The sequence below is a fragment of the Hippocampus zosterae genome, chromosome 13 (assembly GCF_025434085.1).
Source record: "Hippocampus zosterae strain Florida chromosome 13, ASM2543408v3, whole genome shotgun sequence".
Classification (NCBI taxonomy): Eukaryota; Metazoa; Chordata; class Actinopteri; order Syngnathiformes; family Syngnathidae; genus Hippocampus; species Hippocampus zosterae.
Genome location: NC_067463.1, coordinates 11,900,037 through 11,924,766, shown reverse-complemented (window position 1 = coordinate 11,924,766; position 24,730 = coordinate 11,900,037). Strand labels below are relative to the sequence as shown.

Here is a 24,730-nt window from a genome sequence, read left to right as displayed (position 1 = left end):
GTAAGATTATGATCAAACAAGGGAATGTCTCTGCTGTAGAAGCAGAACACTTTTGCTGTGTGATAACATCTGATTATTTGCTTACAAGTGGCTGAGGTCTGTGCAAGATGATGGCCACGATTGCTGAGCAAACGGTGGTTGCAAAAGGCAGAATGCAATTCAACAAAGTGGAGGCCGTGCATAACATATATATATATAACATTTTTGCATGGAAGCCCACGTGTTATCACAAATAAGACAGAGATTTAATGGCTAAAAAGTGTCTTCAATAATTTTAGGCCACTGTACCATTATGCACAGCTAGAACATTCACACTGCACTTAATTAAAGATAAGAAAATGAAAAGCGTAATGTGATGTGATTAATTTAAGATGTATCACATCGAAGGTAAACAATAATTGTAAAGAAATATAAAACCGTTTTAAAAACTAAGAGCAACTGTACAGTGTTGTGTTTAACAGTTAAATGCAACTGACGTGTAAAAAAAGGACTGTTATTCATTAAAAATGAATTGAAACCTGATTCTTCCTATACTGAAAGAAACCGTACCATTAAAACACTGAGAATCACTGAATTATAACATCCTGGAAAATGTATTCTGTACAGTATTGTATCCTGTACATTGTTTCAGTAGTTCAATTTGCTTGAGATGCGCAGGTATGGGTGCCCAACTATAATCCTGTCTTCTGTTGACATCTAGCGGCTATTCCTCAAGTTTGTCACGGCCATAATGTCAGATGAATCTTTCCTGACGTGCAGTACAACAACCAATAATTTTTCGGAGCGTTAAAATAATCAATAGATGGATGGATTTTGATATTTTAAGTGAAGACATTTTCATCACTACCCCCCCCCCCCCCCAAAAAAAAATATATATATATATATATATATAAAATGAGGCGCGCTTTACTCGTTCAATGGCAGTTACTCCAATCCAACATGCGGCGCTGCAGAGATGGCGTTACACTTTATCGACCAATCAACCGGATGATACAGTTTGAACAAGGAGCGGGTACCGCGACACAATGAGTTAGCGACGAAAGCTACCAATATCTCGGAATACAAGCAAATGGTCACAAGTAAAAATAAATACTCAAAATGGCCACAGTGAAGCCAATATTTATGAGGACTTACGGGAAGAAAAAATGCAAATTGACGCCCTGGATTTCACTGCAGGAGCACAAGCAGGCCTTCAATAGCTCCACGTCTTTAGACGATTCCTTGTTTGAACACGCCAAGTACATCAAAGCCAGGTAAACAAACCAAAAGAAGCGCACGATCATGACTTTAATTCAGTTTTCAACCTTTATTGACTTACTCAAAGTAATAATAATGATAACGCATCCGATTTATTTATAATGAAGTGTGTATTCTTTGCCCCCAACAATAACTACGGAAATGGAAAAATCTCGCCGCACATCATTAAACGAAAAGTGTCACAAAACGTATGAAATTATGATGTGCCGTTGCATAAAGACAAATCATTAAAATTGTAAAATTTCCTCCTGCACCCACGATGATGATTTCTCACTGCACACAGTCGGGTGAAATAAGTGAGGAATTGAAAAGATTGTGTACTGCTCAGCGGTACCTATCTGGTACCTCCGGATAGATTATAGTTCCGTCATAATTCATCATAGTTTTTAAGATTCTTTCTTAAGATTCTTTCACTGTCTGTTGTTTGCCTGCTTCCCGAGTGGCGTCTGTGTACATATCCTATCCAAGACCTTTTCATGCTGTATTTTTTTTAAATCTCTTGTTTAATTTTTTTTAACATTGAGGTCATATGTGTGTGTGTGTGTGTATATATATATATATATATATATAATTGTACTCTAATGAGACACTGAAGCAGCTTTAGTTACAGCGATATGATGGCACTCAAGTTGGTGACACTTGGTACAGGGGTCTCAAACCTGTTTTCATTGCAGCCACGTCGTAGTTATGAGGGTTCTCAATTTCAAAAAGGTTGGTGATCCTTGCATTAGACTAATACTGCACTGATAAATTCTGAGAACCTCCAAAAATGCTTGGGATATTTGAAAATTTAGGAAAATATAATTCGGTTGAAATTGTGTGCTGACTGGTACTGCTATAGTTTTGGTAATTTAATTCATAGCCTGGTGGATATTTTCTTTCCACACACTTTCTGACCTGATCTTCCTTGATGCAGGAAAAGAAAACCTATCTCAGTCGCAGCAGCCATCATGACAAGAAATAACAAGAGGTGTCGTCTGATTAGCAGCGAGAGCGAGGAAGATATGTCATTTTCTGTGAAAAGTCAGAAAAACCCTCTGCAAATCAATGCAACTTCCAAGTAAGTCACTATATTACTACGAAGAAAACTAACACACGTATTTTAATGAATTAAGAGAAACATTCTGAAGATTTTAAATTCCTTTTTTCATGCCAGTGTTGTTAAAGCAGAAAAATGCTGCTCAAAGGAGTTGTGCTATCTCAACATAGCTTCCTATAGCTGATGTCTTGTTGTTCATCTTTGGACCGCCACCTATTTTAAACTAAATCAACAGCACCTGGTTGTAGCAAAGTAGTGCTCTGTTTTTTTTTTTTCCTGGCAAATATTGCAATCTGCTTTGGCCTAAAAAAATAATATCAATCTCGCCCATGTATTATGTCCATTCCTTGTCTGCATTTTCCTTTTATTGTCTGCTTTAAAAAAAAGGAGAATTTTACATTGGATCATCTCTCCTTCCTGTTTTCCGCAATCTCGTCTTTTGTTGGGCTCCTTTGTGACTTCCCGTTGGTGCTCAGTTGTATGTAAACCCACAGTTTCAAACGCATAGGGCTCTTGTCTGCAACGCTTTTAATGACTTTTAGGAAAGTGCAACATCAATACTTCGTCTTCTTTTTAGGATACAGTCAAGTTCAACAACAGTCTGAGCAGTGAAGTATTATGCGATATAAACATTCACAGTGATTTGCTATTGGTTTGGTGAAGAGCCTGAGTAGAAGCTGTTTAAATCTAACTGGAAACTGCTTTTTAATTTTTAGAGCAACGAAAAGTTCTCCTAAGGCAAAGAAGATCCGTGCAACAAGGAGGAAAGCAAAAGAGAACATTACTAATGAGGAGGACATTTTCAGAGTGCCCCTCCGCTCCTGCCCTGAGCCTTCTCCACGGGAAAGCGTAACCAGGTGTGTGTATCAACACACCCATTGACACGGTCTGCTTCGACTTTGCCTCACATTTAGTCAGATGCTCATTAGAAGAAATTTTGGAGGGCCCGTTAGGGCAAGCCGGTTCCAATTCCTAATCACATGAACTGAAGTTACCCTTGCGCAAGGTGGGGAAATCCTGACTGCTAAACCCTCTCACTCTTCCAGGTAATCCTGTCTGACCTACATAGTATATGTGTAGTGGATGCTTCAAATTGAATTACAATACAGTTTCTTCTCATTGTCAAGCCACGTGGTATTCAGCTGACTGATACCTGGGAATAATGAATGAAACCCACTCATTTTACATGACTCTTAAATATACAAAGTAGATGTTTTAGAGATGACTAGGTTAATGGGGGTTGGGGGCGGCATGTATAGCACAGGCCAAACATGCACATGCAGCATAACCTCTCCATAACTTCCTCCATAAGGACCCAGGGTAAACATAGCTCCTCCACACTGTACCAAGATTTTAGTCTCCCAGTCAAGCTTTCTACTTTGTACTTACCAGTTACTACTTTCTTATTTGCCAGGCTTTGGTTCCATAATGCGGCAACTCATGGCGTCACAAAAAAGACCCAAAAATGGGTGTGTTTTTCAGCAGATAGCTGAGGATAGGTTCCATGAAAAAAAAAACGTGTTCACTGTAGTACTCACAAAGTACTTTTGCCCTGACATAATTACAACTGTAGCAACTTAGTGTGAACGCATTGGCCTAATACAGAAAACGCCCCTTATATCAAACTGTGTGGTTACTACCTGTAAGTTTGTTTCTTTGAAAGACTGGCAATGGTTTTCTGTTTCTGACCTCATCCTAATAGACACATCAGCAGGAAACAAGCACCTGTGTCAGTCAGAAAAGGGGTCACAATAAGACGGAAGAAGCAGCATTGTCCAATGAGCAGTTCCAGTGACGAAGATCTGTCATCTTCTACAAAAAGCCACACAAAGCCACTTCAAATTAATACTACTTCCAAGTAAGTCCTTGTGTCACAATATAAGTATTTCATATCAGTTGATTTCAGTATTTGTTGATTTTATTCATAAATTCCGAATAAGGACGCGGGAAAAAAAAGGTTGAATTTGAGTCATTTTATTTTGCAATGCAATATTTAACCCTTCATAGGCAATCACAACTATGAAAAAGTGTGTGCGTGCGCTCAACAGAATTGCTAGTGGTCGATGAATTGACTCAAATGCATGCCTTGTCTGCATGGTCCTTCTCTCATGCTCAATGCCAAGTGTTGAAAAATGTTTTGGGTCATCTCTCCTTCCATTTTCCACAGTCTTCCCCATCTTTCAAAAGCCCCGTTTGTGACTTGTCGCCCACGCCGCCCCGTCACCACTAAAGTGAAAGTCTCAAAGGCAAAAGGCAACGTCTTCACATCCTTGGAAGACTTTACTTCTGGAGAGGAAAGCCAAGTCTGTTTTTCTCGCAAGAAGAAGAGAGTCCCTCTGGCAATGCTGGAATCAAGTGCGGAGAATGCCACCAGCAACCTGGATACCGATCCCTTGCTCCTAAATCATTCATCAGATCACAGCCTTGGGCCGCGCCCCAGGAAGCCTATCTTTTGCTCTACACCTTCAGTTAGCCTGTCAAGCAAACGTCCCCATATTGTTCCGTTTCCGTCCCCGAACCCCACATCCTTGTCCATCAGCCACATAGGTGCAAGTGCATGCCAAGAAGACCAGGACTCTCCAAGGCAGCCTTGTTCTTCACCACCCATAGGATTAAATTCCAACAAGAAGCAAAACACAAGCCTGCGTGAGCTGAATGAACAAGCAAGCCCACCTTTCCACGAAGGACATTCAAAAGACCTTTTTATGCACCCAAAAAGTATGAACAAGAGTAGTCGAGACGGCAAGATGAAATATGGTGGGGTGTCGCCAAGCCTCCATCTGCTGGCTCCTGACAGCGAAAGCGACAGCTGTTCGGTGTCCACAGGGGAAGACTTACTCTCACTGACTGAAGTTCTGAAGGAGAAGTGTTTGGCCCAGCGCTGCACTGTGAGATTAAAGAGATTAAACAGCCTGACTCTTAGTCAACTTTGCAGCCAGAGCACCTACTCCTCCTGCCTTACTGATCTTAGCTCATATCACAGAGGACCACCCGCCCAGCATCATTTGATTTCCCTGGATAATAAGTTACCACCAGAAGTGTTTTACGAGTCTGGTTTAGCTACCACTCAAGATGAAGCCTGCGAGCGTTCAAACACAGGGAATGGGCCGGAGTCTGAAAATTCAAATATTTCCATCAGCCATGCACTATCGCCGTCACTGTCAGCAGAAAGTGATTTCAAGGAGGTATCAACATCAACACACGCTGAATCCACCCAACACACTGGCAGCAGCTTTGAATTTTTCACTTGTGCGCAATTAGCAACCAGCTTTCCTGGGGAAATTTCAGCAACGGAACAGGAGGCACATGGTACATTTCAAGGAAAACGCTGCAAAGTTAGGGCTGAACGATTGAGGTTGGAGGAAATTAAAAGCGCAATCTCCAAAAGATTGTCAGTAGCACCATCAAGTGACAACAGTGTTGACACATCATGCAGGGCAGAAAGCCTCTCGTGGGCACTGATCCAAGAATGCCTAACTGACAAACCCGCAGTAAGAGTCGAGAGACTGGCTTTTACACAACTGAAGGAGCTGCAGCAAAAAGGCAGAAAGTGTCAATCTTCCTCAAATTGTTCCGATTTTACCAACGAGGACCTGACAAGAAACAAGCGGCAGAATAAAACAGACTCTGAACATTCTGAAAAGATTTCATGCAAAGTTGTGGAAAAGGGCTCGTCTAGTTCTTTCAGGCTTGTGGCCTCTGAAGAAAAAGCCTCCAGAAAAGGCCCTAAAGTTGACCAAAAAGCTTTTGGAAAAAACAAGAAGATGAGAAAGGGCATTTTAACCAAGCGTCCTGGTACCACCCGTAAGGCATGTGTCAGTGGTCTGAGCGTGAGCCGCTGGAAAAATGACAGTCGATCGCAAGCGCCGCATGTGTTCAAGAGGAATAATAAAGGGAATCCTGCCGACTGCACCATCAACGATCTGATCTCGGCTCAACCCAGTGGACTGCCGGTGAGCATGACTTGATAACAACCGCATGTTTCAAAATATATCTGAATTGAAACCTTTCATCATCATTGAGAGACCTATGTGCACACGTGCGCTACAATTGTATATTCAAGTAACACATTTTGTCTTAATAAGAGTTAAAGAAAATCAACAATAAAATAAGTGACACTGTAACCTCATAGTACAAGACCAGAAATAAATCAGAATGATTTATGAGTAAACAAAAGTGTGCCGACGTGACAAAAAGGAAGAAACCCATTTGACTATAAAGTTAACAAAACAAAACAAAAATCCTATTTTTTTTATGAATATTGCCTTGAGCTCAATACTGAAAACAACTTTGAAGTACCGGTACCGGTAGTTTTGGAACGATGAACTTTGTTCAACAATTTCTTTTGAACTAAACTGGTTCATTTTAAACTGTGTAAGCTGCACTTTGAACTAGTTCGCGTAGAAGATGAACTTTTCCAACACTGCTGATGGCACATCAGATGGGTAGGCTCCTCATGGGATCAATAGATCAGCAGCTCTGTTTTTAAAAATGCGTAGAGATGATGCCGTTTCCTCAGTGACTGACTTGGCCATCTGTCCTGATGTGCAGGGGTTCATAGGACGTACGTCAAATTGCACCACCCCAGTGAAGACGTGTCCCCTTAACCTGTCCTCGCTGCTGATCGACCACACGCTGTCCACGCAGCGCTGGAATCGGCTTAAATCCGCCCTCTCCGTTCACCGCAAAGGTACAGCTCATGTGTGCCTATTAAACCCAACTTGTGTACTTGTGCTCATTTCTTTTCCTTTAACTTTAAACCGCTCTCTTTGGGCCTTCCGCAGTGCTGCTCACACCGCAGAGTTCAAAAAAGCCGATGCAAGCCGACGTCAGTCAGGTATGAACGGAGGGGTCGTCGTCTTTGGATACCACAAAATCCTCACACAGCCAATCCTCATACAACAATCTTGTCAACTAACTATGCAAATGTTCCAACCCCTACAGCTAATGTGTGACACAGATTTGTTCGAGGCAGAGAAGCCCTCTTTTGTGCTGCTCACACCGCAGAGTTCGAAACAGCAGACGCCAACAAACATCAGCCAGGTATATTTGAAGGGGGAGAGGGGATTGCCATATTTTTTTATTTTATTCAAATAACTCTATTCAAATGTTTCAACCCCTACAGCTAATGTTTGACACAGATTTGTCAGATGCAGAGAAAGTCTTCGCTGAGTGTGGACAACACTGTCCGCTGCCCTGGAAGGAGTGCTTTTCACCTCTTCAAATGAGACGATGCGTCAAGATTGGGGAGGGTACATTTGGTGAGGTGTTCTCCACCGACAACTCGTCAGGAGAAACGGTTGCTCTTAAAGTACGTGTTTACACATGCATGATTATGTCTCTGGCTAATTTTTACCCCAAGCAAATTATCAGTGCATCGAAGAAACATTTTATTGGCGTAAAAAAGTTATAAGCACCACCAATTGAAATTCAAATTTGCTTAGTTGTGACTGTGTTTGCAAGTTTTACAGTATTTTCAAAGTGATACATCTGATGAAAGTGATATAATAATGCAACTTATTGATGGTATAGTAGCATCTTTTTAGCGTGCGTTCTGCACTCTACTCACAAAAAGTAGGGATGCTTGTTTTCAGGACGCTGAAATACATCATAACCTTAACACATGAACTTAATTTAACCTCAAAACCTTTGAAAGCACATGCCCAGCTCTTCGGTGTTTCAAGGAGAATGTTACATTGATTTCCATGCCTTTCTGTGAGTCTTCCAGTATACTTCTTGCAACTTGCTGATGACTGTGAAACTAAACTCAGTGGCCATTTCCCTCTGAGGTTGTGCTAGTAATTTAGTTAAAGGTTAAGTCCAAAATTTTCTTGACAATAATATGGTTTATGTGCCACCACTAGTGTCAACACAGTATTAATATTGCCTTTCTGCAATATGCATTAAGCAGCAAAATCTCCCTGTTTTTATCCATCTGAGGGAGCAGCCTTTTTGCCAATTGCCGTCGACCGCAAATATCATGAAAATTCATTGACTTGAATAAAAACAAGTTTTTCAAGATATTTTCCAAACGATGGTAAAAATTCGATAGCGGTCGCTATGTGTTAAGAGCATGAAAATCGTCATTGCGCTTCTTCGGGCTGGCCAATACTGTACCGCTGCTGCTTTGAACGCCGCAGTGAAGGTGCCCGTCCGTCTCGAGAGCAATTTGCAATGCCCTTCTCGAAGCAATCCATAAAATGTTTTCAAAACAGGATAAAAGTGTCCTGTATTTTCCCAGGACAAGACACTCGGTCCAGTTGTCATTGAACCAGGAAATGTACTGATTGATTTATCAATTAAACACTGACTGTCAGTTTTGCAATTCAGCTCCTTGTTGGAAAACAGCAAGTTGTGCAACAAGTACTGAAACGCTGAACATCTGCCGTGCATTGTCAAGTTCAGCCAAGGTCAAATGAAGTGAAATTCCTGAAATTCAACCCACAAGCTCATTATCCCTAACTTTCTATCAACATCTGATTTATGTGTAAATAAAGGATTTCGTGCCGCTACATGTCATTCAAAAAGCTCCATAATAATTTAGAAAAAGTGTTTGAAATTGATATTGGAAATAATGAATGAACCATCTCTTTTTCTTCTTCCAGGTCATTCCACTGGAAGGCAGTGAGAAGGTGAATGGGGAAGACCAGAAGACGTTCGGGGAGATCCTACATGAGATTATTATCTCCAAGTAATTTGTCCATTCATTTGGGTTGCATTAATATACCATCCATATATATGATGTCCACCCTCCATTCGTTTTGTAGAAATTTTTGAGCAACAGGTTTGTAAACCACCTTGTCTTGTTCCAGGGAGCTGAGCAGCCTGAAAGAGAAGACCAGCAGGCACAACCAGACCAGCTGCTTCATCGGACTTCATGAGTAAATGCGCTCTCTGCTTCCTTTTCTCACATCCGTATGCTTGCTGGTCTCTCTGCGCTTGCTGACCTTCGTCTCCTTCTCACATAGTCTCCACTGTGTCCGAGGCTGCTACCCTCCCGAGTTCCTGGATGCCTGGGACACCTTTGATAGGAAAAAGGGCTCTGAGAACGACAGACCAGGTTTTTGTTGTGTTCACATTCTATTGAATCCAGCAAACATGAACACAGTGAAAAGAAATAACATTTAAAAAAAGAGTAATTTCAGTGATCTTTTTTTTGTACAGTGACCCCCTCTTTATCCTGGGGTAAAGTCCAAAAAGTGCAAAAAAATCTATATTAAAGTGAGACCAGAGGGTAAAACCCCCCAAAACAAAACACTTTGTTTTACTCCTACCCTAATCTTTGTCTGTTTGTGTGATTGCACAGTTCATCAAATGAGAGGCTTAGTTGAGGTTTACTAAATTGTGATTTTAACAGGTGTTCACCGTATTGTAAGGTGATATCCTTATGCAGGTTTTCATGCCGCTTCTTCTCTCTGTGTTGTCTAGATTTATTTGAAAATGACCAGTTGTTTCTCATTCTGGAGTTTGAGTTTGGTGGTGTCGACCTAGAGAACAGCAACGGAACGGTATTCGCACTCTAAACTTTTGATTGCGTGTTTAGTGTACCTATTTATTAATAATACTTCACTGAGTTTTGGGGCACGTAAATTATGAGGTGTGACCCTTTGCCACCTCAAAATTCCAACATGTCTTGTGTCCTGTAGTTGTCGTCAGTGACTGTGGCAAAGAGTATCCTCCACCAAGTGACCGCCGCGCTGGCTGTGGCTGAGCAGCAGTTGAATTTTGAACACAGGTACACACTTAAATGCTCCGATAAGGCCCGTTTGTCTTTTGATCCTTCTTTCAGACACCCCTCTTAAGTTCTCTGGAGAGCCCAGCGGTGTAATAAGTCCTTTGTGTCAAGTCTATTTCAGCGCTCTGTAGTGCGGTAGCGAGTAGGTTAATAGTCCTGCAAGACTTTTTAAGCTAGGATCATTTATTATTTTCAGGCCCTCCAGTTGCTATAGAGCGGTGCATATATGATGACACTAAGTGAGCATATTCTCAACATTAGTCACTTGTACATAGTAGGCAGTATTCCTATATCTAACTGCATTTGATTTCTTCCTTGGTGATACCTTTACACCATTGTTTATTTACAAGCCCTTGCCGTATTGAAATGAATAATGACTCAATAAAGCTCTGTAGCTGGGGGCTGAGTGCTCAACTCTGCTCGTTTTACAAACACTATTGACCAATTGCGACTTGTGGGGAAATTTGCTTGTCACAATTCAGACTCCTTTGAGATCTCTTGGAAGGCGGATTGTTTAAATGATTTGGATTTGTCATTTGTTACTTTTGATTCTTTTTCTGAAGGGACCTCCACTGGGGCAACGTGCTCGTCAAAACAACAAAGCAGAAGACTGGAAGCTTCCTGCTCAACGGAGCAGCACACTCTTTGGAAACTAAAGGGGTGTTGGTCCGCATTATTGACTACTCTCTGTCCAGACTTGAAATTGGTCAGTGGCGTTTGCCCTCACCTATCACCTCACCTCCTGAGCGATTTTGTTTGTCTTTGTTGTTTAATTGAAGGAAATTGACCGAGCTGTGTTCTTTCCAGATGGCCTAACGGTGTCCTGCGACATTTCAAATGATGAGGAGCTCTTTATGGGACAAGGAGATTACCAGTTTGATATCTATAGACACATGAGAGAAGAAAATGGGTCAGTATTTTTTATATTCTTTTTTAAAATTAACTGTGTCTTGGCAATGTGTGTTTGGAGGAGGTCCCAGTCCTGCACTTTATCATCGTCACGGGATGGGCATGGCGACAGGACAATTTTCTGTATCTCAAGATCAGAACTCATACTTCCTCGCAGCGTCAAACAAAATGGCAAGTGGTGCCGCCAAAGGACAAATAACAACAACATGCACTGCTGAATCCATATATTGTATAGCTGAGATGCCATATATACCTATGAGTTCGAGATGCAATGATTAATCGATTGCTAATTGATCATTAGTTTTGATAATCAATCAATCATTTAGGGACCTAAAATTGGCCACGTTGTCAGATTTCTTTAGTCTTTCATTGAAGCAGTGTGATTATCATTGAGTTAAATCAAAATAAATTCCGCTTAATCGGTTCTTACTTTAATAAACGATCAATATTCGACCGATTTATTTATTTATTCCTTTGACTTTGGAGAACAGACTTGAGATGTGGATGTGAGCGCTATACTGTACAATGGCAATTAACTCAACAAATTTCACAATAGGCACTGTGGCAAATAATAAACAATACATACAAACAAATAGTTACACATGGTTGAAACAACCATGTAACTTCGCCCTTCAGTCTGCTAGCTCAATGCTAACACTAATAAGCGTTAATGCCGCATTGCTTTAACCCTTGAAGCAATGAGTTGGACACAAATGGTCCAGCAACAACATATAGACAGACATAGCATTACTCACAGTCATGTATTCTTTGTCTTCTGCGTAGAACGACCAATTTATGTCATGCTGTTGAGCTTAGAGGGGAGTTGATACGTCGGCATCCTTAAGATAAGATATCCTTTATTTGTCCCACACTGGGGAAATTTACAGCCTCCAGCAGCAAGAATGTAGGTAGAAAGAAGAAAGAAGAAAAAAAAACAACAACAAACACCGTTCAATTAAGTGCAATATAAACACAAAATGGATACATCGCAGTACTATTTACAATTGTCTTTCACATCATTTAATTATTATTATTATTATTGTTATTTTTTATTCAGCAGCCTGACAGCAGTCGGTAGGAACGAGCGTCGGTATCTCTCCTTCTTGAAGCGCGGGTGTAACAGTCTGACTGTGTCTGAATAAAATCTCTGGTTTATGGAGACCGTCATTCAGAGAACTCCTGCCGTTTTGTGTGTTGCAGTAACAACTGGAACAGCTACCACCCTCATTCCAACGTGTTGTGGCTCCACTATTTGTGCTCCAAACTGCTTTCCATGAGGTACCGCGGAATGGGCGGCAGGAGCAACAAAGACGCATTGAAGGAGCTCACACGTTTTCACGACAACGTCCTGCAGTACACTTCTGCAATGGAAGCACTCGAAAAATGCCCCATATTTAAGTAGCACGCATAACTAGTAAGTACATTTTCTGTCCAAACATTGTGTGTATTCGTACCGTTGCAAATTCAGCAATGAGGCAGTACTCACTGATTGACGTCTGTTAACCGTTTCAATATTTCCGAAGTTAGTTTGTTCGTTCGTTCATGACTAATGAGCATTATCTAAAAATTATGTCGAAATTAATATAGGGATGCAGCAGAAGGACAAAATAATATTTGGCATTTATTGTCTATAAGTTACATATACTGTATATGCGTGTATAAGTACTTTTGTTTTTGTTGTTTAATACACCAGGAATCAAATTCTTGAATTGGACTTCTAAATTCCTCAGTGTCGTATCAAAGCCGTTCAAGTAAACAAGTTAGACACACTATTGGCTTTTAAGTGATAAGGAAACACAGAGAATCATGGAGTACAAAAACAAAATATTTATTCAATTTGTTCATTAAGACTATTGTACATTTTTGCATCAAAACAAGCTTCATTTTGATATGGGAAGTGAAAAGTGTGTGTCCTTATTAATGAGGATCTTGATTGGATACATCAAATGCCTCCATAGTAGAAGTGACACTTGGTTGAAGACATCCAGAGAGTTGCCTTTGGTAACCATGTGGTCTTATTGAAGCAAATGCTGCACTGAAAAAGGAAGACTGTTTAAAAAAAACACACGCACACATGGAGACATTTCAGACTAGACAAACAAGATCCAGGAGGCCGAGAAGAGGTCAGGCATGTGTTTTGAGAAGCACTTTTTGGTTGAGCTTTGAGGCAATGTTGGAGAGATGGCCTTGCTGGTGATGAGCCCACAAGTCTGTTGTTAAGAGCACTCCACTGATTTTCACACCACTCAGCGAAAAGGATTCACATCAATGCAACAGAACCAGATAAACATAGTTTCCTTTAAATCCATGCACCCTTGTTTCACAGTACGACATTACCAACGGTGCGCCTGGAGTGTCTCTTGGCATGGAGCTCCGAGCAGTGATCCGATGGCATCGCCGTTTCATCGCATCCGCATGACGATACACTTTTATAGCCTCTTCCTTGTCTTTGACGATGCGGAAAATCGGCGGAGCTCCCAGTCCAGCGTTTGTGTGAATGTGGGGACGCGCATCCAGTATGTGGAGCAGAAGCAATGAACTGTTGGGAAGGTTGTGTTTGTGCTCAAAAGGAGAAGTATTTGGTGAACCACTCTTGTTTTAGCCCCTCGGTGCCTCTGTGCTCCGTGTAAGCCCCCCTAAAACACACATTTACACAAAATGCTGTAAATCAATGTGTATCGTATCATTCGTTCGTTCCATTTTCAAGTGGCAGTTGAAAAAGACCGATGTTTCATTCTCCCGTCAAAAATCTTCCATGTGAGACATCATAAGCTCAGCCCGTAAATCAAAGTCAGTTTTCTGGCTGTTTTTTTTCTCAGCTCGTCTAATGGAAATAAAATGGAAATATGATACATCTGCAATTCTTTTCCTTTTTTGTGTTACATTTAAAGAGAAATCAGCAGTGTTTTTTTTTTTTCTATTGCCAAATGACGATGGGGAACAAATGTATTTTTGGAAGACCGTTGAAAGTCCCAGCACACTTTATCACGAAAATGTGGTGCGGAAGGCCAGGAACCTTTGGGGCAGATCCGCAGTGTATGACCACATTGGAAGGGCAAACCTCGAACGTCTTTCTGCCACGTATCTACCACTAATCTGCAAATTTGCTCCAATTCTCATTTTTAATGAACACTTTGTATTTGTTACTGCCTTTTCGTGAAATTTAAAGCATACTCTTCATTTTAACTTTTTTTAGTCTTATCCCATTTCTGCTTTGATCTTATTTTTTCTAAGTTCATTTTCATCCTCTCTCAGCATGATTTAAATGCATGTTGAATATGATCCTTTGAATTTCTCTTATTATTTAAATTGCTCTGTTTTGATTTCACATTCTGTTGATGCCTTTTATGCTTTGTGTAAAATGTACCATAAAAATAAAAATCCCTTGCGTGAAGTCAGAGACCCAGAAGCGGTACAATTTGGACCATTTTTTCCAACCAGAATTTGTATAAAATCAAACATTGGAGTCTTCAGCTCCGTGAGCATCTTAAAGACTCTAGATTGTGTGTATGTACGTTACAATTATACAAATACACACACACACACGCACACACTTGGAGTTCATTCATGCAAAATGTAATCACCTGTAAGCCTTGTTATATTGAGTGTGATTTGAAAAAAATAAACTGTTTTGGAATCATAGTTTGTGCTATATTTATGGCTTAAACTTAAAATCTGTTCAAAGAAAAATCATTGAATTGAATGTTAAAACAGCGCATAGTGCAACATTAGCTTGACCATCTTTTGAGGATGTGTTCACTCTGTTTGCTGCTTGTAATGCGAGTTGCGCTCACAGCCACCTTGTAGCGTTTGTACCTCTAATGAATCTTTGCTCGCAACTCCAAAGTAAAAAATGGGCTGAAAGTGGCTCGTATCTCAAAGAACCACGGGAGTCGATTCACTCGTATTTCAAGGCACCGCTGTAATAAGAATCAACGGCGTTTGTATGTGGCTCAGGATGAAAATTTGTGTTAGGCATTCTGGTTGTGCTGCATTTATTAGTACTACAGTATAAACGTGTACATGTAACCCCCTCACATTATTGCTTTCTGTATTCACTCAAGTAAATGTTTGACCTATTTTTGCATTCTCTAGTGTCTTTATTTAGCGCAGAAGAGCACAGGGCTGCTATTTTTTTCCCCAAAAGTGAACCAAATTCAGCGAGTCACCGGAACAAAGCTGTCTGTTACAAAGGTAGGTTATAAATAATGTAGTTTAATCACACAATCGCAAATGTTATATTGGGAAACGAGTGTGACGCGGCAGATGAACAGCCGCTGATGCTGTCAGATGACTTCACACAATGATATTTTTAAACCTTTTTAAAATCCTACCTGATTGACTGCGCCTGCAAGTACGCATATGGCTCCTGGCAGGAGGGCGACACGTAGCGAATGCCTGTCTGCGGCGAAGGGCAGACGGGCAGCGGCGCGGTGGGCGCCGGCGTGGGAGGAATGCAGGAGCTTCGGGATCTGGGCGAGCGAGGCAGGGGCGGCGGGGAATGTTGGCTGAAAGACAGCGAGGTGTGCTTGTGTGGAAGAGACGAGGTGGAGTAGTGGGGAGACGTGTGAGGGTGGGAGGTGGACTGGTGGGGCAACGTGGAGGAGAAGGACGACGACGAGTAGGGGGGGAGGCGGTCATAAGCGCCGGAGCAGGAGATGTTGCTCCCACGAGGAGAAGACTCCACGTGCTTTCTCTGCACACACAAACAAAACACGGCATTTGAATTAATCTGAGATGCAAGGAATCTCTCTCTCTCTCTCTTTATATACATACATACATATATACATGTGTATATATATATACATTATTCACACACATAATATGCACACATGATTTTGGGGGTGGGGATTGAGATTCTTCCCTTGTTTTTTTCTCTGGCACATCAGGTTTTTCATAACAATAGAATAAAAATGTTATTTAATAGAATTTTTTTGTATAAACAAAATCCATATCGGCGGCCCGGTGATTCAGTGATTAGCGCGTCGGCCTCGCAGAGCAGAGGTCATGGGTTCCATCCCGGCGCCGGCCTTCCTGTGTGAAGTTTGCACGTTCTCCCCGGACCTGCGTGGGTTTTCTGCGGATACTCTGGTTTCCTCCCACATTCCAAAAACATGCATGGCAGGCTGATTAAACACTCTAAATTGTTCGTAGGTCTCTGTGTGCCCTATGATTGGCTGGCAAACGGTTCAGGGTGTCCCCCTCCTACTGCCCGAAGATAGCTGGGATAGGCTCGCCCCTCCCCCCCCTTGACCCTTGTGAGGATAAGCGGATCGGAGAGTGGAAAAAAAATCCATATTGCGCAAGCTTAAAAACAATTTAATAATATTAATATGAACTTAGGGCGGCCCGGTAGTCCAGTGGTTAGCACGTCGGCTTCACAGTGCAGAGGTACCGGGTTCGATACCAGCTCCGGCATCCCTGTGTGGAGTTTGCATGTTCTCCCCGGGCCTGCGTGGGTTTTCTCCGGGTGCTCCGGTTTCCTCCCACATTCCAAAAACATGCGTGGCAGGCTGATTGAACACTCTAAATTGTCCCTAGATGTGAGTGTGAGTGCGAATGGTTGTTTGTTTCTGTGTGCCCTGCGATTGGTTGGCAACCGATTCAGGGTGTCCCCCGCCAACTGCCCGGAGACAGCTGGGATAGGCTCCAGCACCCCCCGCGACCCTAGTAAGGATCAAGCGGCTCGGAAGATGAATGAATGAATGAATAATATGAAATTATAATATGAAAATATCTCAAAAACCTGATGTGCTAGGAAAAAAAACTAAAGCTATTTAGGAAATCAGCGTCAAAAATACCTTCGGGGAGACATAAAGCCATCTCTGATAGAAATTTACTCTTGACCAGTCAAGTTCAAAATGTTTTTCACAATAATATGTGTGATGCACCACCACTAGTCTAAACATTTCATTATGGCATTTGTGGAATATAAATTACGAAGGAAAATCCACTCATTTTCTTTCACTTCCAGGGGGGAGCATTTTGCCACTTGCTTTTGACTGAAAATGACATTACGGTTCCTCAGGACTCAGGTAATGACAAATCATGGCTCAGCTTGCGCACATCACATGACGAAATAAAGAAAACAAAACTTGACTTCACGTCCCCTTGAAAAGTGGCCATTGTCTTTATTACAATGTTAACTACTGTACATCTGATTTCAACATCATTTGAAAGCACTGGTTCGCTAATGACTCGTCATACAGAAGCAGCTTTTCCTTCAGAAATGTTATTTCTAGTTTCATTGCCCTGTGTCATCCTGCGTCTGTACCGCAGCTCCTTCTGAAGGCAAAGTGAATCCCGGTGATTAAATTCCCAGTCGCTTGCAACCTCTCATGAAGAGTCAAACTATTGCATGTTTTTCAAGCCATTATTAAATATGTTTACTCGAAACAGTTTATGATTTAAACGGTACTACATTAGTGTGTAATTTGAAATGAACATTTCCACACACACACTCACAGGCGTCCAGATTGGACATTTTAGCGCCTCTGCAACAGAAACAGAACTTGGCTTGAGTCCAACATTCCCTTCTGGCAGGAAGGAGTACACTTTGATGAACCCATTATATGCAGGACGCACACACGCACACTCACCCTCATGGTTGGCGTGGTGCTCCCAGGGCGGGACTTGTTCTCGCGGAGCCTGAGGCCGCTGTTCTCCCCGACAGCAGGGGGGTGTAGCTGCAGCTGATGCCGTTCTTCCTAGAGGGAGGGAACGAGCATGAAGAAGGAGCTTGTTCACAGTTGGTGTTGTCTGGAAGTCTGATTTGTTTACTTGCTTGCCTCATACCAGAAGGTGCATAGAAAAATAGTCATTTGGAGGATACACAAATGAAAAGATATTATTAATCATAAGTAGGGAGGCGCGGTGGTCATCTGGTTAGCATGTCGGCTGCACAGTGCAGAGATGCAGGGTTTCGATTCCAGCTGCGGCCTACTTGTGTTAAGTTTGCATGTTCTCTGCGTGCCCGCGTGGCTTTTCTCCGGGTACACCGATTTCCTCCCACATTCCAAAAACATGCATGGCAGGTTGATTGGGCACTCCAAATTAACCCGAAGGTGTGATCGTGAGCGCAGATGGTTGCTCGTCTATGTGTGGGCGGTGGATCTTTTCGACATGCATTGAAAATGCATGATCAAAAATGAAATATATTAAGAGCAAATACTTTGCAAGTATTTTGTCCATATTTAAAATCTGATTGTAAGAAGCGCGTGTCTCCCGGCAGCACTGATGAAAAATTGTGGCCCGTTCTCGCATTGAAGTTGCCCATCCTTGCTCTAGAGGGTCAGTTGAGTATCACATCAAGGTGCTAATCAAGGAATCGATCACATTTTGCTGTTTCAATCTCCACTTGGCCAAGTGGGTCAGCGACACAACACATGCAGCAGAATAAATCTGTGTGTGTGTGTGCGCAGTTGTACCACTAGTCGTTTAATGAGCTGGTCTCGTTCCGTCAGCCTCTCCTGAAGTTTCCCTAACTGGAGGTCGTCGCATCGCGGTTCTCTCCTCCTGCATCGCTCCTCCCGTTCGCGCAACCTGGTGCAACCATCGTCGCGTATGCTGTCGTCTTAATAGCATCATTATGTTGTCATGTTCATGTCACACCTTCAGTACTTACTCATTCTCCAGGGCTACGATGCGAGCCTGCAGTTGCATCTGAGCGTCGCTGTATTCAGACACCAAATTCTGAATCTCCCTCTTGTGCTCCTTCCTGATCTCTTCCAACTCTTTTCTCCTCCTCTCGTCCCCATTCTCGGGCTTCTTCTTTTTCTCCTGCTCCCCCTCCTCCTCCTTGTCATCGTCTTCCTTCCTCTCCTCCCACAGTTTTTGTGACTCTTCCAGTTTCTCCATCTCCACCCTCAGTTTCTCCACCTCCTCCTTCAAGCGTTGCGCTTCTTCTTCCAGATGGGCATCTCGTTTTTCTTGCAAAGTTGTGCTCTCCTCTTCTTTTGCTTCGATTTTGGGGTTCACCTGAATTGACCTGTGAGGAGATAGATGGCTGGAAATACCCCTGCAAATTCATTCTGCATTAAATTGAGGCAACAGTTAAGTGTCACTTCAAAATAGGATACGAATGCATTTCTTAGATTACTTGACTGGCCACAACATTAGATAAACCTGCAGAATCTAACAAAGTACAATATAAAGCGACAGCAGACCTGTCCTCACACCTCAGGTTTTTTTTTTGGAGGGGGCGGGGGGGTTCTATTACGATTATTTATAAATGTGAAATTTAATTCATTTTGAATTAAATACTTGTTATTATTACCCTGAAGACAACAGTTCACAAGAATGGCTTGAGTGCAACATTTTCCAGGTTCTTTGAGAGAAACGCTGGCTTACTAATCATTTCCGGCCCCCTGAAACGACCTCTCACAGTTTACGATGTCGCTCCCATGCACTGAAAACATTGTTGTGTTGTCACTTGGTGGAACATAAGTGATTGATGATTGGTAGTTGAAAAAAAACATTTAAAAAAATGTTTGTTTACAGATTGGTGACTCAAGTGGAGGTGGTGGGTTTAAGTACCGGTAACTTGGTGGTTGCTTATGAACCCCTATGGACCGCCTGTGGCAACAGGTCTGCGCTAGTTAAAAAAAATGTCAAAAGTTCTTTGCTTTAGATGGATGCTCTGTTTCACTAAGAGCGCGCTTTCAGACATGGATCATTTTGAGTCTTGAATGAACCCATTCATGTTTTAAGTAACCGGGGAGAAAGAGCAAGTCAGAGTGCATACAAACTCCACACAAACAAAGCACAATGCAGCCTTGAAATACACAGCTCAATTAAATGAAGAGTTTTTCTTTTTCAATATACAGTATTTCCACTTACTTCTCCTGTAATTGCTTCTTGAGTGCTGCATTCTCTCGCTGCAGCTCCAGCATGGCGCAGCGACTCTCATCCAGCTGCCGCTCAAACACCTGGTTCTGGTTCTGCTGCTTCAGGTCCTAAAAGCGCACGCACATGCACACATCAGCGTATTTAGGTCAAGAGGCACAAGGGGGGGGGGGGGGGGGATTTAAATGAGAGCGAGTTACCTGCTGCAGTGCCATCATCTGCGTGTGAGCTTGCAGTTGGGCCTGAAGGTCTTCAATCTGCTGCATGTGTCTCTGGGTCATCTGTCTGCTCCACTCCGTGTGCTGCTGGGTCAACTCTGCACGCTGTTTATCTGACGTCACGCACGCGCGCACACATCGGACGCGCACGCAGGCACGAGAAAAAAAAAGAAACAACATCCACTCAGCCCATTGTCACAGATAGCCTTCGGCTTGTTGCCATGGTGAAATGTATCCATGGCAATGAGAACTTCGCTGTTGAATACATCATCTCAAATCACGGCGTGTCTGTATGTGCACGTGCTTGTTTGTCCGTTCTTCCGAGGGCCTCGCGAGCCGGTGCTCATGTGTCAAAGCGCAATCCATGTGCCAATGTGCACGTGTTACCTAACTCCAGGTGGTGCATGGTCTGTAGTCGGTTCCTCTCAGACAGTACATCTTCCTTGGCTTGCCTCTCCAAGGCTTGCAGCTGCACGGTGTGACTGTGCCTCTCCTCAGCTAAGCACTGGCTTTGTGGTTCCTCCAACACACAAGAATCTTTGTCACGACCAATGCGAGCTTCCCGGTCGCAGTGACATGTGCTAACAATGCAGATATTTAAAACCCTGGAGCACCCACGGGGTCAAATTTGGCTCCTGTAAATTCTGCTACTCAAATGCTACCCTTAAATCCCAAAGGGTCAAATTTGGCCCTACTCCTAAATTAGGAATAAAGCATTAACTATTTAAAAAAACATATATTTTGGTGTTCAGTGAACATATAGCAGCCATTTAATATAAAATTCATCATTTTCCAAAGAAGAAAAGGGTTCTTGGGTTCTCCAGGGTTAAATTCACAGTGCGGCGGCACTCTAGCGTGTCGTGAGAGAGCTTCGGGTATGGCGTGGGAAATTATCAAATGTCATTTGTCCAAACATCATTATTTATTCATTAGAAATATATTTGGTGTATAAGGAAACGGGTCTATCAAATATAAAAACATATTCATTACCTAATGTTAAAACAAAGTAGGAAATTGAAAAGGGGAAAAAAATTCAGATTCAGAAAACTTTATTCATCCCCAGCAATGGAAGTGAACCAGCTCTCAAAAATGGTGCGATTTTGGCTGGAAATCCTGATAATCCTGATTGATGACACAAACTCTGAAATTCCACGATGATAACAATCCCCCTACTTGTTGGAGAAAATACAGAAACCACAATGCAAAGCACTTCCATGCTTTCTGGAATCGCTCCATCATCAAAGATTACTCAAAAGGTGTACACAAGGTGGTACAGGACAAATTGAAATGTGAATTATCTTATACCTTTGGACATATTCTGCAGGTCGGCATTCTGTTGGTTCTGGCAAAAATTCAGCTGTGACTTTATTTTTCGCGACAGGTATTGCTCCCCATCCTCCGCGAATAGCAGGACTTCAGTGTACAGTAAATGGTGGCATGGTGTAAATTCATTCATTCATTCATCTTCCGAACCGCTTGATCCTCACTAGGGTTGCGGGGGGTGCTGGAGCCTATCCCAGCTGTCTCCGGGCAGTAGGCGGGGGACACCCTGAATCGGTTGCCAGCCAATCACAGGGCACACAGAGACGAACAACCATCCACGCTCACACTCACACCTAGGGACAATTTAGAGTGTTCAATCAGCCTGCCACGCATGTTTTGGGAATGTGGGAGTAAACCGGAGCACCCGGAGAAAACCCACGCAGGCCCGGGGAGAACATGCAAACTCCACACAGGAAGGCCGGAGCTGGAATCGAACCCGGTTCCTCTGCACTGTGAACCCGACGTGCTAACCACCGGACTACCGGGCCGCCCTATGGTGTAAATTATTATTATTATTATTATTATTATTATTTTTATGTAAAATGTAAAGCATGAGCCACTGCCTTGCCATAAAAAGGTTGGAAACACTTACAAATTGTGTATTGATATGATTCTGCGCAAGTACCTGCAGCAGCTCCCTCAGCTTCTTGTTTATTTCCTTTGTCTCCAGCACCTCCTTTCTGAGCTTGTCGAGCTCAACGTTGCCGTGGGAATCGGCTTCAGGCGCCTCCTTGTTTGCCTCTGTCTGCGTTGGCAAAACAAATATGTGAATACAAGCAATGAGACATGAGGCCTTGACATCTACAGGAAATTGGAAATAGTAGAAATTATGCCGTTGGTCTCTCATTTTCAGTCTTGCCAACAAATAGAGGATGTTGCTACGGGCAGGTCTATTTGTTGCTAAAAGCAAGCACAGGGAGAACCAGCAAACACAAAACAGGTGGGCATGAGTTAAGATTCAAATCCAGAACGTCTGGACTGCTAGGAAGAAAGTAATCAGCAAACTGATCAATCATGCGAAACTCGAATTATCAGCGCCGGCATTAATAGAGCCGTTGGTTCATTAAAGGCCAGCTGTCAAGTAATTTTATAAAATCCCAAATGAAATATTTTTATGTCACCGGTAAAGTAATTAGACAAGCTACATTAAATAAAGCAGCACCAAAAAAATCATTTCTCTTTCATAAATTTGACAAAGTACTTGTTTTGTGGAAGTGAAACCCTGGCAAGTGACAAACCCGCACATCAATTCAAGAGCAACAATGGCACACCTCAATATGGAATGCGTACAAAGACAGACAGAAATGGATTCAGAAAGTGATTTTTCAAAATTGTGCTGTGCTGTTAATTGCGCACGAATGGATTATCTACTTGGTCCGTGCATTCTTGCTAGCACTGAGAGCACACGTTATAGTGTGTTGGTGTCCTACATTGTCAATGCTAAAATAGTTCTGTTGCGGCCAATCCGCACATTACATCGCCAGCATTGTTCGTTGCAAACCATTACATCCATGCACTCATGTCGTTGAAATGTTTTCCCTACAGGATGACGTCCATGTACACGTATAATACTTTGAATCGAATGTTTTCATGTTCATATTGAGAAATGAGTGGTCTTTGAGAATGTTCCATTTTTCTGGGCCCTTTACGTGACCCATTCTTTTCTTTTAGCCACTCAAACACGTTTTTGCCTTAACGTGAACAGTGCATCGCCGAATAACTCGATAACAATGGCCAAGAAGCACTTAACGACAAAATCAACAATGCAGCACAATGGCTGATTGGCACTCGGCATTCTGTGAATGGCATCACTCGCCGGAGATTACCGAACAAAAGTATTTTCGTTGTTAAGCGCGTTGCTAAGGGTCTAACTATGAATCTGGGTGGGTTACATTAAAAAAAAACTAACCAAATTATGCTTGAAATAGATTAAGCTCTTAGTATTACTCAAAAGATGGTTGGCCAAGTCAAGTCAAGTCAACTGTATTTATAGAGCATTTATAGGCCAAGTTGACTTCATTCTTGATCTTTAATCATTGCACTCACTGGATGCTTGATGTGGATCGTTAACACCGGTGGTGGCTTGTGTGCAGTAACAGTGACGTGAGAAAGACCCAAAGTCCAATTAGAGTCAACGTTAGAGGACATTTGGGTGCTGCACGTTCAATATCCGATGTGATTGAGGCCAACGGCAAAAAGCGTAGTGGTGTTTGGGGACATCCCTAAAGTGTGCTCACCTGCAGCTCATCCAGCTGACTCTGCAGCTCAGCGATTTGGGTGTTCAACTCCTGCTCCTGGTTCTGCCACCTCTGCTCGCTCTCGGCGACGGCAGCATTCATCTCGATCCGGAACTCTGCTCGAAGGCGATCTTCACACTCAGCCCTGCGGTACCCAACCCCCCCCCCAAAAAAAGACTCCAAAATGATTTCATTATATTAGGGGGGGGGGGGAAGAAAAAAATTCCGACTATGCACTGAGAAATGTTGGATTATTAGCACAGTGCGTCCCTGAAGTAAACAAGATTGTGTTTGCTGTAATGTCTTATTTTGAGGATCCGATCAATGATGTCATTGATCAATCACCAATTTATGACATGACAGCCAATCATCGATTATACAATATATGTGCCGATCGGATCTTGTAATAAGCTTCTCAAGTCAGCCGGGACATCAGCTCCAGCTCACCCAGTGAGGATAAGCAGTCATGAAAATGGATTAGTCGATCGTATGATATCGTAGGGAACCTCTTTTTTATTCTTATACGACATTGAAGAAGGTTGAAATCTTACCTCAAACATTGCCTGTACGGTTAAATAAAACATTTTACAGTAATTACACAGAACGTAACAAGAAGGTGTCATTTCTTTCCGTCCTTTGCTTCATTACTTGAGCACTTCATGCAATAATCACAGCCTGAATCGAATACAATTGCCATCATCATCAAGAGGAGACACCGATGATGCATTTCTTTTTTTTATTTTTATTTTAATACTCATTCGTGGCATTTATGATTTCTTTCTATCGTCTGTATTCTATTTCAACAATGATGACAATCACGGCAGCCAAAACAGGCCTTGTGTTTGTTCTGTTACCTGATACGTTCCTCGGTGTTGCGCTGGCTCTGTTCCAAAAGGTTCCTCTCCGTGTTCAGCCGACTCTGTTCCAAAACTTTCTCCTCTAGCCGGTGTTTGTCCGCCTTGAGGGAAGCGATGTCTCTCTGTTGTCTTTCCCGCTGCTTCTCCGCCTCATCCTGCATCCGAGTCAGGCGGCTTTGGGTCTGCTGGAGGTCCTCCTGAAGACGGGAGCAGTGCGGTCCGCATGGGGGCGATGTCTCCGGCGCTACTTTCTCCTTTTCTTCTTGATGATGCATGGCCGTCTTCAAACGAAAGATCTGAACACGCGTCAA

General features: G+C 42.5%; 3 protein-coding genes across 8 annotated transcripts in view; 1 reads left to right on the top strand and 2 right to left on the bottom strand.

The window, feature by feature from the left end:
• The window catches only part of apbb2b (amyloid beta (A4) precursor protein-binding, family B, member 2b), a 71,800-nt gene extending 50,028 nt beyond the window's left edge, over positions 1-21,772 (bottom strand). The window contains exon 1 of the mRNA XM_052084312.1: positions 21,762-21,772. The gene's annotated coding sequence lies outside the window, so the exon portion shown is untranslated. The remainder of the gene's footprint in view (positions 1-21,761) is intronic.
• On the top strand, positions 967-14,582 carry haspin (histone H3 associated protein kinase). 3 transcript variants are annotated; one of them, XM_052084308.1, is made up of 18 exons: positions 968-1,253; positions 2,174-2,317; positions 3,013-3,153; positions 4,011-4,154; positions 4,464-6,249; positions 6,848-6,986; positions 7,081-7,133; positions 7,241-7,339; positions 7,422-7,607; positions 8,902-8,987; positions 9,109-9,177; positions 9,265-9,356; positions 9,725-9,804; positions 9,943-10,031; positions 10,595-10,737; positions 10,839-10,941; positions 12,141-12,354; positions 13,267-14,582. In XM_052084308.1, exons 1-17 carry the CDS (start codon positions 1,099-1,101, stop codon positions 12,340-12,342), a joined length of 3,711 nt encoding a protein of 1,236 aa, XP_051940268.1. In that variant the 5' UTR covers positions 968-1,098; the 3' UTR covers positions 12,343-12,354; positions 13,267-14,582. The 3 variants fall into 3 exon arrangements, with proteins under 3 accessions (XP_051940269.1, XP_051940268.1, XP_051940267.1); XM_052084307.1 differs by having other exon boundaries at positions 4,008-4,154; XM_052084309.1 differs by lacking the exons at positions 12,141-12,354; positions 13,267-14,582 and adding an exon at positions 11,053-11,777 and having other exon boundaries at positions 967-1,253; positions 4,008-4,154.
• Positions 12,753-24,730, bottom strand: part of fam184b (family with sequence similarity 184 member B) — a 24,998-nt gene continuing 13,020 nt past the window's right edge. The window contains exons 8-18 of one of the 4 annotated variants that reach the window (XM_052084304.1): positions 24,417-24,715; positions 23,563-23,707; positions 21,951-22,070; positions 20,390-20,522; positions 19,985-20,115; positions 19,779-19,894; positions 18,565-18,927; positions 18,368-18,506; positions 17,540-17,647; positions 15,275-15,636; positions 12,753-13,576 (exon numbers count right to left, since the gene is read on the bottom strand). In XM_052084304.1, the coding sequence (XP_051940264.1) occupies positions 13,504-13,576; positions 15,275-15,636; positions 17,540-17,647; positions 18,368-18,506; positions 18,565-18,927; positions 19,779-19,894; positions 19,985-20,115; positions 20,390-20,522; positions 21,951-22,070; positions 23,563-23,707; positions 24,417-24,715 (1,989 nt within the window). In that variant the 3' untranslated portion in view covers positions 12,753-13,503. Of the gene's footprint in view, positions 13,577-15,274; positions 15,637-17,539; positions 17,648-18,367; positions 18,507-18,564; positions 18,946-19,778; positions 19,895-19,984; positions 20,116-20,389; positions 20,523-21,950; positions 22,071-23,562; positions 23,708-24,416; positions 24,716-24,730 lie in introns of all 4 variants that reach the window. The other 3 variants (XM_052084303.1, XM_052084306.1, XM_052084305.1) reach the window with 3 other exon arrangements.

Excerpts from the sequence above, each read along its gene's own strand:
- haspin (XM_052084307.1), top strand. The coding sequence starts at position 1,099 with ATGGCCACAGTGAAGCCAATATTTATGAGGACTTACGGGAAGAAAAAA. Across the intron at positions 7,134-7,240 it reads TGCAAGCCGACGTCAGTCAG|CTAATGTGTGACACAGATTT; the intron begins GTATGAACGGAG and ends CAACCCCTACAG. Across the intron at positions 8,988-9,108 it reads CATGAGATTATTATCTCCAA|GGAGCTGAGCAGCCTGAAAG; the intron begins GTAATTTGTCCA and ends GTCTTGTTCCAG.